The sequence below is a fragment of the Scophthalmus maximus genome, chromosome 22, assembly GCF_022379125.1.
Source record: "Scophthalmus maximus strain ysfricsl-2021 chromosome 22, ASM2237912v1, whole genome shotgun sequence".
Lineage (NCBI taxonomy): Eukaryota > Metazoa > Chordata > Actinopteri > Pleuronectiformes > Scophthalmidae > Scophthalmus > Scophthalmus maximus.
Window position 1 is genome coordinate 5,597,624 of NC_061536.1, and position 15,836 is coordinate 5,613,459.

General features: G+C 41.7%; 2 protein-coding genes across 4 annotated transcripts; one reads left to right on the plus strand and one right to left on the minus strand.

Moving 5' to 3' along the window:
• Positions 1-3: 3 nt before the first annotated feature.
• On the plus strand, positions 4-4,886 carry zcchc17 (zinc finger, CCHC domain containing 17). Of its 3 annotated transcripts, none has more exons than XM_035621535.2 (8): positions 27-102; positions 406-499; positions 1,077-1,263; positions 2,472-2,572; positions 2,682-2,773; positions 2,862-2,962; positions 3,079-3,254; positions 3,451-4,886. In XM_035621535.2, the coding sequence occupies exons 3-8, from the start codon at positions 1,125-1,127 to the stop codon at positions 3,619-3,621; spliced, it is 780 nt and encodes a 259-aa protein (XP_035477428.1). In that variant the 5' UTR covers positions 27-102; positions 406-499; positions 1,077-1,124; the 3' UTR covers positions 3,622-4,886. The 3 variants fall into 3 exon arrangements, with proteins under 3 accessions (XP_035477430.1, XP_035477428.1, XP_035477429.1); XM_035621536.2 differs by lacking the exon at positions 27-102 and adding an exon at positions 141-267; XM_035621537.2 differs by lacking the exon at positions 406-499 and having other exon boundaries at positions 4-102.
• A 1,241-nt stretch (positions 4,887-6,127) lies between these two features.
• Positions 6,128-10,110, minus strand: fabp3 (fatty acid binding protein 3, muscle and heart). Its single transcript, XM_035621538.2, has 4 exons — positions 9,870-10,110; positions 7,315-7,487; positions 6,725-6,826; positions 6,128-6,600 (listed from the first exon to the last, which is right to left on the minus strand). The coding sequence occupies exons 1-4, from the start codon at positions 9,940-9,942 to the stop codon at positions 6,547-6,549; spliced, it is 402 nt and encodes a 133-aa protein (XP_035477431.1). The 5' UTR covers positions 9,943-10,110; the 3' UTR covers positions 6,128-6,546.
• Positions 10,111-15,836: the final 5,726 nt, after the last annotated feature.

Below are 15,836 nucleotides of genomic sequence, written 5' to 3' on the forward strand. Positions count from 1 at the left end.
TTGGTTCAAGTTAGTATTGAGTGCGATGATTGGTTGGTTTGCGTGTTGTCAACCTTGATGTGACCCGGATGTAGAACCGAATCAGCTCTGCTAACACGAACGGTAGCTATGTTTCATTTGACTATTTTCTCCTGATTTAGAGTTTGAGTTTATGATTTTACTAGTTGGGATTTATAATCCGTGCATGGACCGATTATCCTGTCGACGCGTTTTAATCTGGGTAGACGGGGTTAGCTTGGTAGCAGACAGTGTTTTAATGTAGCTAACGTAAGCTCCCATTTAAACCTTCTGTTGCAACAGATGTAAAGTTACGGCAGTTTTTTGTAAATATTTTGTTGTTGCCAATTCAGAAATTCAAAGGCATGTATATTTCGATTGAATATGTATTGTGTTTCTTCCGTACAGTTTCGTTGAAGATCTTCTAAAATTGCCAGCAGGTCACAACATACACCTACTTCGATCTGTGCACATGCATTGACAAAAATAAAACCACAAAAAAGTACGTTACAATTACAAGAAAGATAAAATGAATAATGTCAAAACATTAACTGACCTTATGTCGGATGATTATCTTTTTGTTGTTGTTGTTATTGTTGTTGTGGTCTAAGAGGCAGTGAGGTAGGAAGCATCCTGCAGTTTATGGTTATGATGCAGCATGTAACATGATGTGAAAGAGAAAATATCACAGTACAAGCCGATGTTTATAATATTTAAACCCGTTTTGGGTTTTTTTATGCAATTCCCCTTGATAGGATTCAGCTTTTAAGGAGTTATTGTGAAAACTGAGCCTTTTTTTATAGGAATATCTTTAACATTTTAAGATGCAACAAAAAATACATTTGTTGACTTTTACAATATATTTATAGTGTTCATGATATCCAATAAATATGTAATGTAAATGGGGATGAAGAGGTTTCTTATCAACGCGATGGAATTTGTCCTGTTTGTCCTGCACTAGAAAACTCGATCACTTCTTTTGGAGGTGTTGTTACGTTTTGAGTTTTTTAGCAGACAAAAAGAACCATAGATCTTTAAATGTTAGTCTCAAAAAGTAACTAAATATGCTTCATTATCAGTCTTCTAGATCCACTTACTGATACCTGTGGTCTGCCTCCGCTGAGACGATGTCTGACAGCGATGGTCCGTCACAGGAGCCTGCTGGACTGGATGGTCTGCCACCACTGTTCAGCATTGCCAAGGGAGAAGTGGTGTCTGTGCAAACTTACGGAGCCTTTGTCCGACTGCCAGGATACAAGAAGGAAGGTGCGTAGAAGTTCACATACTTGTATGTAGCTGTATCTTTGAATTATTCAGAGACAAAAATCTTCACACAAGCAAAATGAGTGGAATGAACCACAATAAGAAAGAGAAATGGGGCAGTGAGGCAAACATCCCACATGATATAAATAAGTGATTAGCACAAAACAAGAGGTAACACAATAATTTGGCAGGGTTAGAGCCCTGGCTCCCAAAGTCTATCAGCTTTTTCACAGAAGTCCTCCCCTGATTGCAGGAAGTTGATGTTGGATGATTATAATTTTTTTAAGAGGCAGTGAGGTAGGTAGCATCCTGCAGTTTGTGGTTATGATACACAATATAACAGATGATGAGTAATAGCAAATATTACAGTGCAAACAGGTTTAAAATATATTGATTTGTATATATTTTTTAGATTTGTTTCAAATAATTTTGAACCATAACTGTAAAAAAAAAATAATAATGCTAATTTATTTATAGAGCACTTTTCAAGCAAATGAGCACAAAGTGCTTTCCAAGGTTAAAATAAAGCAAATTACAAGAGGTGTAAGTAATGAAACATCTGCATAAAAACATACATAATACATAAAAAGGAGATCCAAGATAAATTGTATGTAGAGAGGGAAATGGTAAGAGGGGTTCTAGGTTGCAGGAGGTTGCTGAGAAGAGTTTTTTAAATTTATGTTCTAAAACTAGGGTTACATTCTTTAACCAAATAATTTATTGTCGCACAATTATCCTCAACCTGCAAGTCACACCGAACACCAGCTACTCATTTTCACCACTGGAGGGCAAACTGAGCTAAGTTTACTGGGATAAATTAGACACCACCTGCACCTTGGTGCTCAGATGTTGAGAAATAGTTTCTAGCAAAGGCAGGTTACAGCAAAAAAGTTTACAAATGTGTAAAAATTGCTTATTTTGCAGCACATTTGGCCTGGATTTGAAGCCTATGATGAGAGTTAAAATCATGTTGAAAAATACACTTGTCACGACTTTCTGGTGGACAAACTATTACAGTGGTGTGTGTATATATATATATATAGTGTTGCTATTTCAAAACGTATCTTTGCTATTTATGCTTTGCAATTTCTTGTCGTATCAATATATCTCCAATCACCCAATATCAGTCGGTCAGGCTCTAATGTCATTGTCAGCAATAAAAAATGTATTTGTGTCTAAATCCTTAAAACTGCTTTCCCTCGCACACACAGGCCTGGTACATGTGAGTGAGATGTCAGCTACACGGGTTGAGAGTGCCTCAGAAATTGTCGATGTGGGGGAACAGGTGTGGATTAAAGTCATCGGGAGAGAGGTAACAACACACACTAACACACACACACACACACACACACACACACACACACAGATGGGAGTATTTCATATAAAAACACTGCTCTTCAGCTCCGTCCTCTGCTTGTCAGATTCGGGATGACAAGGTGAAGCTGTCCTTCTCAATGAAAGCTGTCAATCAGGGAACAGGGCGGGACTTGGACCCCAACAATGTCATGGCAGAGTAAGTGTTTACAGTCTCATTATCTATGTGTGTGTCTGTGCACGTAAAGGTGTGTGTGTGTGTGTGTCATCATGACTTGTGTGTGCAGACAGGATGCGAGGCGACGTAAGAATTTTAGAGACCATACTGGCAACAGGATCACACTGGAGGCTGTGCTCAACACAACGTGTTCAAAGTGCGGCTGCAAGGGTAGGGTTCAAGATCCCACAGAGTCTACATTTGTTTGCCACAAATTTATGCTGAGATTCTTCTTTTAAATCAGGTTATACAGCCATTTGAATAAATCTTTACTTTTTTTTCCCCAGGTCACTTTACAAAGGACTGTTTCTCTGCGCCGGGCTTGCAGTACGCTCTTTTGCCTGAAGAGGGCGATGAAGAGCCACGGCAGCCACGGCAGCCACAGCAGCCACAGCAACAGCAACAGCAGACTTCCACAGCTGCACTACAGCAAGACTCAGACAAAAAGAAGAAGAAAAAGAAGGTAAACATGTGACAATTAAGGTCCAGCAGAGCTTTAATCTCATTTCTTCGTTTCAGCTTTACTCCATTATTTTTTAAGAATGGCAGAAGCAGCAGAGGCATTTAAAACTGCTTCGTAGATATTCCTTCATCAACACTGTTGAAGTTTCCTTTATTGCCACAAATAACTCCCCCCCCCTTGTGCTTTTGTCCTCCAGGAGAAGAAAATGAAGAAGAGGAAGAGGGAGAGGAAGGAGTCGGACAGCGACAGCAGCAGCAGCAACAGTAGTGAATGCAAACCCAAGAGACGGCGCCACAACCCCACTCATGACAAAGAGGACAAAAAGAAGAAGAAGCACAAGAAGCATAAATCTCATAAACGCAGCTGATACAGCAGCTTTCACACAGACGCAACAAAGGGGAAGTGGTTAGCAACAGGCAGAGGGACAGACTTCCAGTTGTGTTTCTTTAAATAGTCTCCCCACCACCGGTTTATTATAGAAGTTTTGCACACTGTCTCTCCATGATCTTAGAAGCACATTTAGACCTGTAAAGTTAAAAAATAATAATCAGATGAAATCTTCCCCCTTGTCCAAAAGAAACCTCTGGCTCCACCCACTGAGGGAGTGAGTTTACACATCATACGAAACCAGATAGGTGAAAGCAATATCGCAGCAAGTGGCAGTCCCCCTTGAAATCCACAGATATTGTTAGCAGATATCCGGTTTCTAAAGCTCTGGGAAATCCATTAAGCAGAAACAAGGCAGTAAAGCCCACTCTTAGGGATGGTCTGACGTGAAAAACCCTGACATAATCCACAAAAAGAAGCTGCGCACGCAAGCACACACACACACACACACACACACACACACACACCGAGGAAGACGTAAAGACACAAACAGGAAATGTAATGTAGTACAAGTGAGCGAGACAGGATCCCCATGCTGCAATGATATCCTTAGGTAATCTGCCGCTTATTGTGCACTAGCGTGTGTACATCCGTCTTTGTTTTTACATCTTGCCTCCCGGGGGCCTGCTCACAGTACACACACAGACCCCTCTTCCTGCATGTCAACTGTTAATTCCATTAAAGGTGTTTTATTTGTCAAGGTTAAAAAAAAAAGCCTCTTGATCTCTTTGTTCTTGGACCTTGAACTCTAATGTTGACCCAAAACACACACACACACAAAAATTCCCAAGTTGGGTCTGGTGGTCCACCCTGGAGTCATATGAAGTTCATGTTTTCCACTGAGTGTCTCAGGGTTTAAACAACATAGATCTCAGGTTGGGTCATGTCCAATGCAGTAAAAAAAAAAAAGCTACAAAATTATTTTTATTTTAAACGAGGACCTCTGGTCAATGTAAAACAAGATAAGGCCACATTAGGGGTTTGACCTAGTTTCCGTGCTTGTGCATGTGATATATGGTTTCCAGGTTAAAATAAAACTGATGTTCCTGAATTGCAATGTTTGAGTTCACCCTGAGGGATCTGGATGTGGTTTTCCACCCTGCACACAATATCCTTGAAATTAGTTGCTGCATTGATAAGGTAATAACCAATTTATCTTTGTACATTATGTAAAACTGAATTTTGAGACAAGTGAAGGAAATCATAGATAACTTTGTTAATAAAATTGGGACATTTAACGTTGAATATACGTATATTATGAGCTGTCATAATCAACAGGGTGATGTGAATACAGTGGCCATGCAAGCTGCTCGGTGAGGACTGAGGCACAGCAGTGCTTTGAAACTAACATGTTGATGTTGTGGGCGTCACAGTCGAACGTAATTTTAAATCCGACAGTTGTTGAGATATTTCAGTTTTGGACCAAAGCGGTGGACGGGCTGACAGAGCGACGTCGCCATCAACAAAGCTACAAAGCCCCCCTATCTACCCAGTCCAGTAAACTCTTCTCTGCTGACGGAAGTCACTGAGACGGGTTTGAAAGCTCTGGAAAAATGTTGTATGTAGACTGGAATTTTTCAATATTATTTTTCACCTTTTTTTTAAACAAACTACTTTACACTTGTTTACACTGTAAATGTATTGATATGAAAACCTTGAGGTGAAGGTCGGCTTAAACTTCAGATACAGGATATGTGTCCATGGGAAAGTGTGATAATGTTTGCTGAGAAAACACAGGCTGCACGGGTGAATACATTAATCCTGGAGTATCCTCAGTGTTCAGCCTTGCACTTCTTTTCTTTAAAAAAAACCCATTTATCCTTTACTTTTAGCTACTTGTGTGTGATTAGACTTTTATGTTCACTTTCTTTATGAGTCTATTTTTCCCCCTAAACGCAACTATGTGGATATAGTTAGAACACCAGAAGGTCGAACTCATTGCACTGTGTACACTCCAGCTCGGTTGCTAGACTTGTCCTCTACTCTTTCACCCCTTCACCCTGGTTCTAGTTGGCAACTTGTCCCAAACCCATGACGCCAATGTACCGCGAGACGGATTGATCCAAATTTAGATGGCACACGCTCGCACACACACACACACAAGATATAATTAAACCTCCCCGAGAACCTGTAAAAACAGCTGTAATGGAAACTGTGGTCAAACTCTAGGGTGTACAGAAGTGCTGCACTACTACTCTTATGCCACACTGTTTCCTTGGACTCAGAACTAAACAGCTCATGACAGCAACCCTTATCGTTATTGCAGCCCGAAGCTCCCCGAATTCAAATTTTTGATTATTATCTACTGATCACCGCTGCCGTCAAATTTATTTTTAGATTATCCAAAATCTAAATCGACATTTGACTCATTTGCTCATGTTAGTGTTTGTACAGTCCAGTTAAGTAAACTTGCTATTTACCAAGTAAAGTTTCTGCACAAATTGCCACGTACAGACACTTAAAAACAACATCTTGGAGGAATTCCATTGTTTTACAAGTTCATCCAACAGTTTGAACACTTTTTATTTGTTCGAGGTCTCAATCGTTAAAACAAATTTTTCAAACGCTTTTCCAGGTTTATCATAGGCACCATGCATAACACATTTTCTACAGAAATACATCTGCAGGTGTTTAGAGAGAACAAAACGACAACAACAGAAAAAAACATTGGAATTCATTCAGTGTTTCTTACAGTAGAAGGAACCACAGTATAAAGAGAAGGGCAGGGGGGAGATGGGAGGTCACAGTCAGCAGCAGCAATGCTAATACTTATCAAACAGAATGAGGGGGCATTGAGGGCGACTCTGCAGCAGACCTACACAGCGCCTGCTCGGCCAGGGATGAGGTGGTGATGAGGAGTTTGTGGTGCAGAGCTTTAGCTGATGCGAGTAGGTGGTGCTGGGTTTTACTGTGCCTTTTCGTAGCGACGTGTGCAAACAAGATCTCCAATTTTGAGTGTCTGCGGTGGAGAGAAAAGGAAAGGTCTAATAAGACAACAAACTCGCACACACACACACACACACACACACACACACACACACACACACAGATGTTAAATGTACACATTTTGCCTGAGCACTCACTAGTATGAGCGCGTTTCCGTTGACTTCTCTGACCAGACTGGTCTCTTTGCCGTCCCACTTCTGTGTGTGCACCAGCTTCCCATCCTCTATTTTGACGATGGACTGAGACAAACAGAGGTTGTTAATACACCATAATACAAATGAATACACCACAGTGTGCATTGGATGTATCTTAGTACTCTTGTTTTTACTTAAGTATAACTTTGAGGTACTTATACTTAACTTGAGTAAACTTAGCGTCTGTTTTTTGCTACTTTACATTACTAACACTCTTCTGTTTACCCCACTACATTCTTGAACATGTCACGTTGTTTAAGGGTGTGTTTTATTGTTTGTATATTTTAATTTCTTAGTGTTTTATTTCTTCTTCCAAATTGTGTAGTGTAAAGTTTTCCTGCCCAGCCCTCGACAGTGATCATCACACACTGCTCATCTTAAGGCTACAGTCATTGATTCTTCAGAATTGTGCCGTGAAATCTGCCGGGGTTACAAAAAGTGTGCCACCTCAGACAGAGCCCCCTTTCTGCAAGTTTTTATATGAGTGTAAACAGAGGTTTGTTATACAGTCTCCTGTCCACGCGACCTCTCACCTTAACCTTCCTGTCATCGGCGGTGGTCTCGTCGAACTCCTCTTCCAGCTTGAAGGATAGCTCTGTGTTTTTCATGGTGCTCTGCGTCTTCACCGTCACCGTGTCGCCATCCACTTCGATGATAGTGGTGGGCTTAGTCAGGCCCGCTAGCTGACGTGTAGCAAATCCCACACCTGGAGGAAACAAAAGAACAGGTTGGTTGTGTAAACTGCTGGGGTTGACTTTGTTGCCTTGACTTACAAAAACATTGCCTGACAAGCCCATGGGAATGCACCGCGGCGGCTTTGCGGCTGCAGAGACTCGGGCACACTTTCCCTATAGGCAGACTGCTGCGAACTTGTCTCGTTGTGCGCACGCAAATTCATTTATATTACAGTTGAGGGCTGGTCTGGCGGGTTTTCACAATCCACAGTCCATTTCAGTTGGTCGCGGTTATGAAACACAAAGTTGTTTGCCAACCACCACATAAATCAAAGAGCAGAAGACAAAGGAGAAGAATCGGTCCGAGCCAGCCGCCCACAGCACCGGCAATATGGGCCTCACGCAACACGGCACATTACCTCACAACTGTCTGTCAGACGCCCGTGGGATATAAATTATGGCAGGAGGCAGCTGTAAAAAGACGTCTGGTGTAGAGCCCGAAAATATCCAATACAGATACTTCGGGGGGGGTGTGTGTGTGTGTGTGTGTGTGTGTGTGTGTGTGTGTGTGTGTGTGTGTGTGTGTGTGTGTGTGTATATATATATATATATATATATATATATATATATATATATATATATATATATATATATATATATATATATATATATAATGCTTATTGGCGGGAAATAAAAAGCACAGTTCAGGCTTGTGGGAATATAATTAGTACAATGTTTGACTTGATGGTGGCACTAGAGATATTTCCCCTAACCTGCTGGTGGCGCTAGAGGAACATCTGACAGGATCACTTAGTTGATTAAAGCTGCTTTCAGACATGCACTGAAGTACGGACATTTTCCAGAACTTTTCCGGAGTGGCTGTATGGGAGTGCCCCCAAATGTTGCTCTGGACATTTTTCCTGCCGGCCCCCAAGTAAAATTTGCGAAAAATGTCCGCAACCAATTTTCCAGACATTTTTCTGAGGTCATGTCTGAAAACAGCTTGTGATTCATCTCCTGGGTAACATGAATGACTGTACACTGTATTCTTCTATCCAATAGTTGCTGAGATATGGTTCTAAGTGGTGGACCATCTGACAGATAAAACCATCCCTAACTTTGTTTAACTTTTCAATGAATTTATGTAGGTAAACAATCCACTGATTAGTATCACCAGAGTGCAGATATTAAGTGGAATATGTCGGTAAAAGTTGAAAGCAGCAGCTGTGGATTTGCCCTCTGCGTCTCCTTCACGTGTCATAGCTCTCTAATCTCTGTTTGTCTCCTGTCCATACCCACAGCGTGTTCTTCAAACACACAGGGAGCCGTTGACCTGACGACCTGTTCAGGCATGTATGTCGGTGTGCTTTCCTTTTTCTGTTTGTGTGTGACTGTATGAGGGGTCAAGACGGTTCCGTTTGTAAGTTCGCAGCTACTTACGCCCTCTGCAACCAAAACAGAAAATCAGGTTGGCAATCCAGTTTCCCCACAAATCACTGTGTGTTAGTATGTTTGTGTGTGTGTGTGTGTGTGTGTGTGTGTGTGTCTGGATTGGTGTTGGACGTTGAGGGGTTTCTGGTTTCGATGGTCACATGGGTTCAGAGGTCATTGGGCATGAGAAAACAAACACACACACACACTTCTCTAATTTTCCTTTGATAGTCACGCACAAAATCCATTTGTGTGGGGCATTTTGCGGATCTCTTCATCTGTACCTTCCCGTCCCATTCGTCCCTTGTCATTGGGCCCATCTTAATATTCAGCTCCTCCCATGACCTCAAACAATGAACAGCTTTCAGCGAAGGTCACCCACATTGTGCTCGTGTGTGTGTGTGTGTGTGTGTGTGTGTGTGTGTGTGTGTGTGTGTGTGAGAGAGAGAGAGAGTGTGAGAGAATGCCATCTACTTGCCATTCACATTTTGTCAGTGGGGTGATTTTCTAGTGTCCACTAAGAGAGGGCCCCTCCCTCATTTCCAGCACTTGTGGCCATGCCGTCAGCCACTTTTCCTCCCCTCTGGTTCCCTTGTTCCCATGCTTTCTCTCTCTCTCTCTCTCTCTCTCTCTCTCTGTTTCTCTATCCCTCTGCCTCTTTCCACTCTTAATCTTCTTCTACCTCCGTTTATTCATTCTTTATCTCGATTCCTCCCTTCATTTGCCTCTCCATTGTTCCCTTCTGCCTTGCTACTTTTCCCATGCCCTGCATTTACAGCTGCTTCAATTGGTCACACACACACACACACACACACACACACACACACACACGGAGAAATGTTTACCTTTACGCAGCACAATTTCCACATGTGCTCACATGCAGCACTGGCACCGTTGCATCCTCTCTTTTTACACACGCGTGCGCACAACACAGCCACGCATGCGCATACTAGACACACACACACACACACACACACACTCACCAAGCGCCTTCATGTAGTCATCGAATTTCTCGCTCTCCTTGAGGTTCCATGTGCCAACGAAAGCCCCGGCCATGTCTGCTGCAGATGCGGAGGAACAAGGGTGTGTGTGTGTGTGTGTGTGTGTGAGAGAGAGAGAGAGAGAGAGAGAGAGAGGGAGAGGGGGAGACCGAGTAGGAAGCAGCGGAGTGAAGGAGCGACAGAATGAGAGAGGAGGGAGAGAGTCAAGTCAGATCGTCGGACTGCACTGCGATCCTACTGGCTGGATTTATAACGGCTGTTCATGATGTCATCAAGCTGTGCAGAGGGGCAGGGGAGGAGGTGTGTGTGTGTGTGTGTGTGTGTGTGTGTGTGTCTGTGCGAGAGAGATGCTTTTGCACAAATGTTATTTTTATTCATCCTAAATGTATCAATGTTGTCTCATTGTACATAGTATAATAAGAGTATAGTAATGTTGTGTAGTATAGTGTGGTGTAGCCCATGGGTGTGCTGTGTTGTTGTTTTTTACTCCATTCATTATGAATGATAACACCAAGATATATATTTGATAAGCGCGTGCGACAAGCTTTCGGCCAAAATGTGCTGTCGGGCGATGGGAAATTGCACACTGGAGAACGAATAAAAGAAGTGGAGGATCAGAGGGATTCAACAGGGCCACCATTGGAGAAAAATAAAACAGCCCTGGAAGAATGAAAGGCAGAGTAAAGAAAGGGAGTGGGCAGCAGGAGGACGAGGGGGAGGGGTTGTTGAACAAACCCCTGCTGTCTATAGATAAAGAGAAGGACAACAGATTGAGCCTGAGTGGAGGAGGGGGGATGATTGATTTTTTTTTTTTTGCAGGGGTGAGGCGGGGGGGACGACTTCTTTCCAGTTTTACATGACTTTAAACTGGCCATGCCACTGCTCAGGGGGTGACCGAAAGGTGTGTGGGAGTGTTTTGCACACACTTGCAAACACACTTGCATGTAATGGCCTAGAGAACTTTGTAGCCATGAAAATAAGGGTGGTGGAAGGTTGCTGTGTTACTTTCGTTCTTTTTTTTTCCACACGTGTTTATGCAAAATGGGATGATTGTTGTGGGTTAGTTTGGGTAAAATGTTCACAGTACTGTCGATCATATTGCCAATGAAACCCCTCCCAGATAGTCCTGATGAAGTAAACTAGGTTTTTGAGTGTTAAACTCTTCATTAATTATAACCAAACTTCTTTTCTTTGATTGTTTTCTTCTTTAGTCCTGCATATTTAATGGTATATAGATCATTAAACCAAGTATTCAGGGGGTTTGGTGCTTAAATTAAATGTTCTGGCCATTCATAATTCAAGATTCCTTCATTGTTTCACCCCTTTATACACATAAAGTTCCTCGGTTTTGACAGAATTCATTCAGAAGCCCAAATGTCACGTGTCTGTTTCTGTCGCTGACGAAATCCCCCTGTCTGCAGACAGTCGGATGATCTCTGGAAGTTGTGCAAAGACAAACATCCTCTCTCTCACTCTCTCTCTCTCTCTCTCTCTCTCTCTCTCTCTCTCTCTCTCTCACACACACACACATCACACGCACGCACACACACACACACACACACACACATAGCATGCAGGCACACACACCAAAGCTGGGATTTGGGGGTGGGATCCAATAGTGAATCACACCATCTTACACACCCTGTCCCAGTGCCCCTGTCCTCTAGTGACCTCTTTCCCCCCCTTGTCCAATACTGTGTCTAAACTGATACACGTGTGTGTGTGTGTGTGTGTGTGTGTGTGTGTGTGTGTGTGTGTGTGTGTGTGTATGTATGTGATGGAACGGAATCTGTGGCGTGCTTGACATGAACAGGTGTGAGGGAGACATATGGAAAAGGGACAAGTGGAGAGAGAGAGAGAGAAGGTGAAAGGTCAAATTCATTCAGCTCTGGCTTAGAATATGTTCACAGGCCGCCTCTCGCTGTGTAAGAAACGTATGAAAATGTGTTTATGGGTGTATGTTTGAGCTTATGCAATCCGGACACCACTGTGGTCATGACTCTTATTCAAGTTGAGTTTTCTCTGGCGGTTTCAGGCAGGAAACTCCCAGCATGCACCCTTCTCCCCACAATCAGGCCTCACACATGCCTGGTAAAGTGCTGGAGGCCTCAGCCATGCAGGATAAACCGCGCATTATAGTGCTAAATAAGCATGGTCGTCACATGAACGAACACAGACAGTGGTAATTATCTCACTCTACTTTCCATGGAGTTGAACTCTGAACTATGTCCACAAAATAAAATCAATTTTCAGGCTAGACAGTCATTGGGGTTGTTGGCCGATGATGCGATTATAGGCCCTATACTGTCCAGGCTGTGATTGCCCTTAACAAACAGCACTTGAACTAAGCAGGAATCTGTAAGTGTGTGCGTGCGTGTGTGTGTGTGTCTGTGTGTGCGCACGTGTGTGTGTGTTGCTGTGTCCGTGCAAATATACACTAAGCTGACACAAGCAGAAACCCGAAGGACATGGACTGCTGTATGGGGAGAGGAGAGTGGGAAAACCATTCAACCAAGGAATGCAGATATTTCTGTTCCAGCTTTTAAGGGGCTTTCCTGTGCATCTGTGTGTGACTGTGTGAATAATACAAATGAATCAACATCTGGACATTGCCACTCCCTTCTCTAACACACACTCATTCATTTATTCCCTCTCTCTACATTACATGCTGCACTTATCTGCACTCGTCCTCAGTCCCTTGTTCACATGGAGCTTGAATAGATTTGAATCACTATTGAGGGGGTGAAAGCTTGAAAAATTTGATACAGATTACAATGTAACCTTGCACCTATTAATTGAGTACCACCTTTTATAAAGAGTATATAAGCTGAATGTCATATCTTTTGTAACAGTTAGGCTAATGGCTGTTTTAAAATGCAGTTTTAAATGTTAACAATTAGCAGATGGATTTCACGTTGCATTCCTAAATGTAATAAAAGTCAGACAGAGTTTAATCAAGGGAAAAGCATTGAGTTACGTCCCTCTTTTCTCTTTTTGTGAGACAAGACAACACCTAAATACATTGGGTGACGTGACGGGATTAACATACAGACACAACAACAACAAAACCAAAACAGCAAAAGAGGTTGTATGTATGTTTTGTGTATATGAATGTGTGTAGAAAAGCATGAGGGGGTTCACACACAACAACTACACATCATTTAAAAAAATGGAAGCAAAAAGAAGAGGACAGAGAAAGGAAAAGAAGAAGAGAGGAAAAACAAGACAAGCGATAACAAGTATGTTGAGTGTTCCTGGCAGATGTGCCTTGTAATGTTCCAAGGCACGGCCCTGGGGAGGGGGCTGCTGGATATCGGAGGGTGCACCTGTTGTCCAGCCATCCTACCTCTTCCCCTCTTCAACCCCTATTATGTAATGACAAACGAACATGATTAATGTTTATCTAGCTGGATAGCTCTTCAAGGGAACAGCTCGGCCCTGTCCTGGATCACGTCTGTGGACGCAGGGACATAAAGTAGGTAGACTTGCCTCCCCTGCTGGTCAGACACCGTTAGTGCACTGTAAGTCTATCAGCATCGACTTCGAACTGTCCCCACCTCTGTATGTGTGTGCAAGATTACAAAATGACCATCAAACACCAAAACCACTCCTATATATGTGTGTGTATTCTGTATCTAATTGTTCTATATAGTTATAATATATTTTACTCTTTTCCTATTCTATGAAAACCTGCACTCATACTCCCTTTGGGCTGCTGTAATACAAGAATTCTTATTCTTCTCTCGTCTTGTCTTGTCTTATCTTACTTTAAGTCCACTATTTATTATTCATAAGCAGTATGTAACTTAAAAGAATATATAACTACACTATAATGTAATTAAGCAGATATAAAGTGCTTATTTATACACCCCCATTGAGGCTGGTTTATAACTAAAGACAATACTGTAGTATAATAGTATAGTATAATAACAGAGTTGTAACTATATACAATATCCCTTCAGTGAGCAAAGATGTTGATTAATACTTATGTCAATAAACAATTAAAATGAGTGTTTGTATATTAGTTTATGGAAGCTAAACAGGGGTAAACTGTAAAACCTAATAAACATTAATCCAGGAGCTCTACTTGTTCCCAGCATAATGTTGTACATGGGGATTTAAAGCACTTACAGTCTAACTAGTGTCCCACAGTTCAACTCGATTCAGGGACCTTAATGTTTAATGTCACCCCCAAACTCTTTCCTTGATTCCTTTCAGCTCCCCACTATCATACTAATTAATCGTACGTATGAAATTCAATAAAAAATGCTTAAAACAACAGATAAAAAAACCCATCTTGAATACAGGAAACAAGAGGAAATTTTTTTTTTATAGTAGTTGTGAGCATGTTTGTTTTCACTGGAGAAACACACACACTGTTAAGTCTCAGTGGGGAGTCCAGGATATGGAGCCGCAAGGGGACTCGTTACTTCCTGATCCAATATTAACAGTATCCTTGGAGACAGACCCGGGGGGGGGCAATGTATTAAAAGATCAACTGGACATGGTGTGTGTGTGTGTGTGTGTGTGTGTGTGTGTGTGTGCGCGTGTCTTTGTGTAGCACAGTTTTGGATTCCATCAATGAAACTATGGTAACGGCCCTTGAGACGGGCAGTTCCTCTCCCCCTGCTGTCAGTGTGATTTTTCACCATAACTGTCTTCCAGTCGGTCTGATATAAAAGGTTTTGTGTGAGCCCTTCACAGTTTTTATTCCTCCTCCTTTTTCTTCCGAGATCAAACGGAAAAAGTTTTTTGACAAAGGCAGTGTAGCTACCATTGAGGACACAGACCCGAAATCATGTCCTTCCGAGCAGTTTCTGAGGAGGAGTTTACTTTCTACAAATATACAATTCATATCCTATATGATGTGTTTGTAAAGTTGAATCATTTTAAACTTATCTTAGGGTTGTTGATGTTGTTTTTTCTTCATCCGATAGAGACAATAAAGACCTGGTGGAAATGACCACTTAAAATGCAACCATTGCAATGAATGTTATATCCAGATGAACCATGAACTATTTATTTTTCCCTCATTTACTAAAATCATGATTTCAATTTCCAGAAGGAGAAAACATATCAAGTAATTTACAAGGATTATGCAAAGATTAGTTTTTTTCAACTGAGGTCAGTCAAACCTCAAATTTGTATCAAGGGGCTTTTTCCACCTTTGCTCCACTGTTTATCATCTCAAGGTCCTGTTTAGACTTTATAAAAGATTCAATCTCTATGTGCATGGACAAATGAAATGAATGAATATAAACTGATGAAATCAGTAAATGTAATTAGTTCTATTGATTCAGTATGTACATACCTGACAATAGGCAAAAGGCTTTAAAACATCTAGGTTATACGCTAAATCTGGTACTCCCCCAGCAAAAATGAACGTTTTCTCTTTTATAGCATCAAAAACATTTTAACATTTCATATACTGCGGGCAATAATGTAAATACAGAGCTCAGGTATATCCTATTGAATAACAATAATAATTTCAGAAAATGATTTGCGTCTAAACACAGATAGTCGGTGGGAATGGCTGATAAAGCAAAGGTTATTCAATGTCAACATCATTTTTCATATTGTTCATCATGTATTGTGTGCAGTCTCGTTTTTCAACATATAACATAGCATATATCAGCATTTCTTTAAAGCTGTTAGTCCCCACTTACTTATTGGAAAATGGCCTCTGCTCTTAGACACAATCAACAAGTTGTAAGCACTTTAGTTTTACACTTGAATGAAGCTGGTCAAGTGTGTTTATTATGTAAGAGCAGCAAACCTAATGCACTGGTGTCGTTTACCTGTCCTCACTTATGTCACAACTTTCACCAGAAACTTCTACACACGCACGCACACACACACACACACACACACACACACACACACACACACACACACACACACACACACACACAAATACACACACACAAACACACACACACACACACACAC

What these genes read in the sequence shown, in the direction of transcription:
- zcchc17 (XM_035621537.2), top strand. Translation starts at nt 1,125, where the DNA reads ATGTCTGACAGCGATGGTCCGTCACAGGAGCCTGCTGGACTGGATGGT. An exon ending in TTAAAGTCATCGGGAGAGAG is followed by an intron (nt 2,573 to 2,681) that starts GTAACAACACAC and finishes TCTGCTTGTCAG; the next exon opens with ATTCGGGATGACAAGGTGAA. An exon ending in CCCAACAATGTCATGGCAGA is followed by an intron (nt 2,774 to 2,861) that starts GTAAGTGTTTAC and finishes TTGTGTGTGCAG; the next exon opens with ACAGGATGCGAGGCGACGTA.
- fabp3 (XM_035621538.2), bottom strand. Translation starts at nt 9,942, where the DNA reads ATGGCCGGGGCTTTCGTTGGCACATGGAACCTCAAGGAGAGCGAGAAA. An exon ending in TGACTACATGAAGGCGCTTG is followed by an intron (nt 7,488 to 9,869) that starts GTGAGTGTGTGT and finishes TGTTTCCTCCAG; the next exon opens with GTGTGGGATTTGCTACACGT. An exon ending in CCGATGACAGGAAGGTTAAG is followed by an intron (nt 6,827 to 7,314) that starts GTGAGAGGTCGC and finishes TGTTTGTCTCAG; the next exon opens with TCCATCGTCAAAATAGAGGA.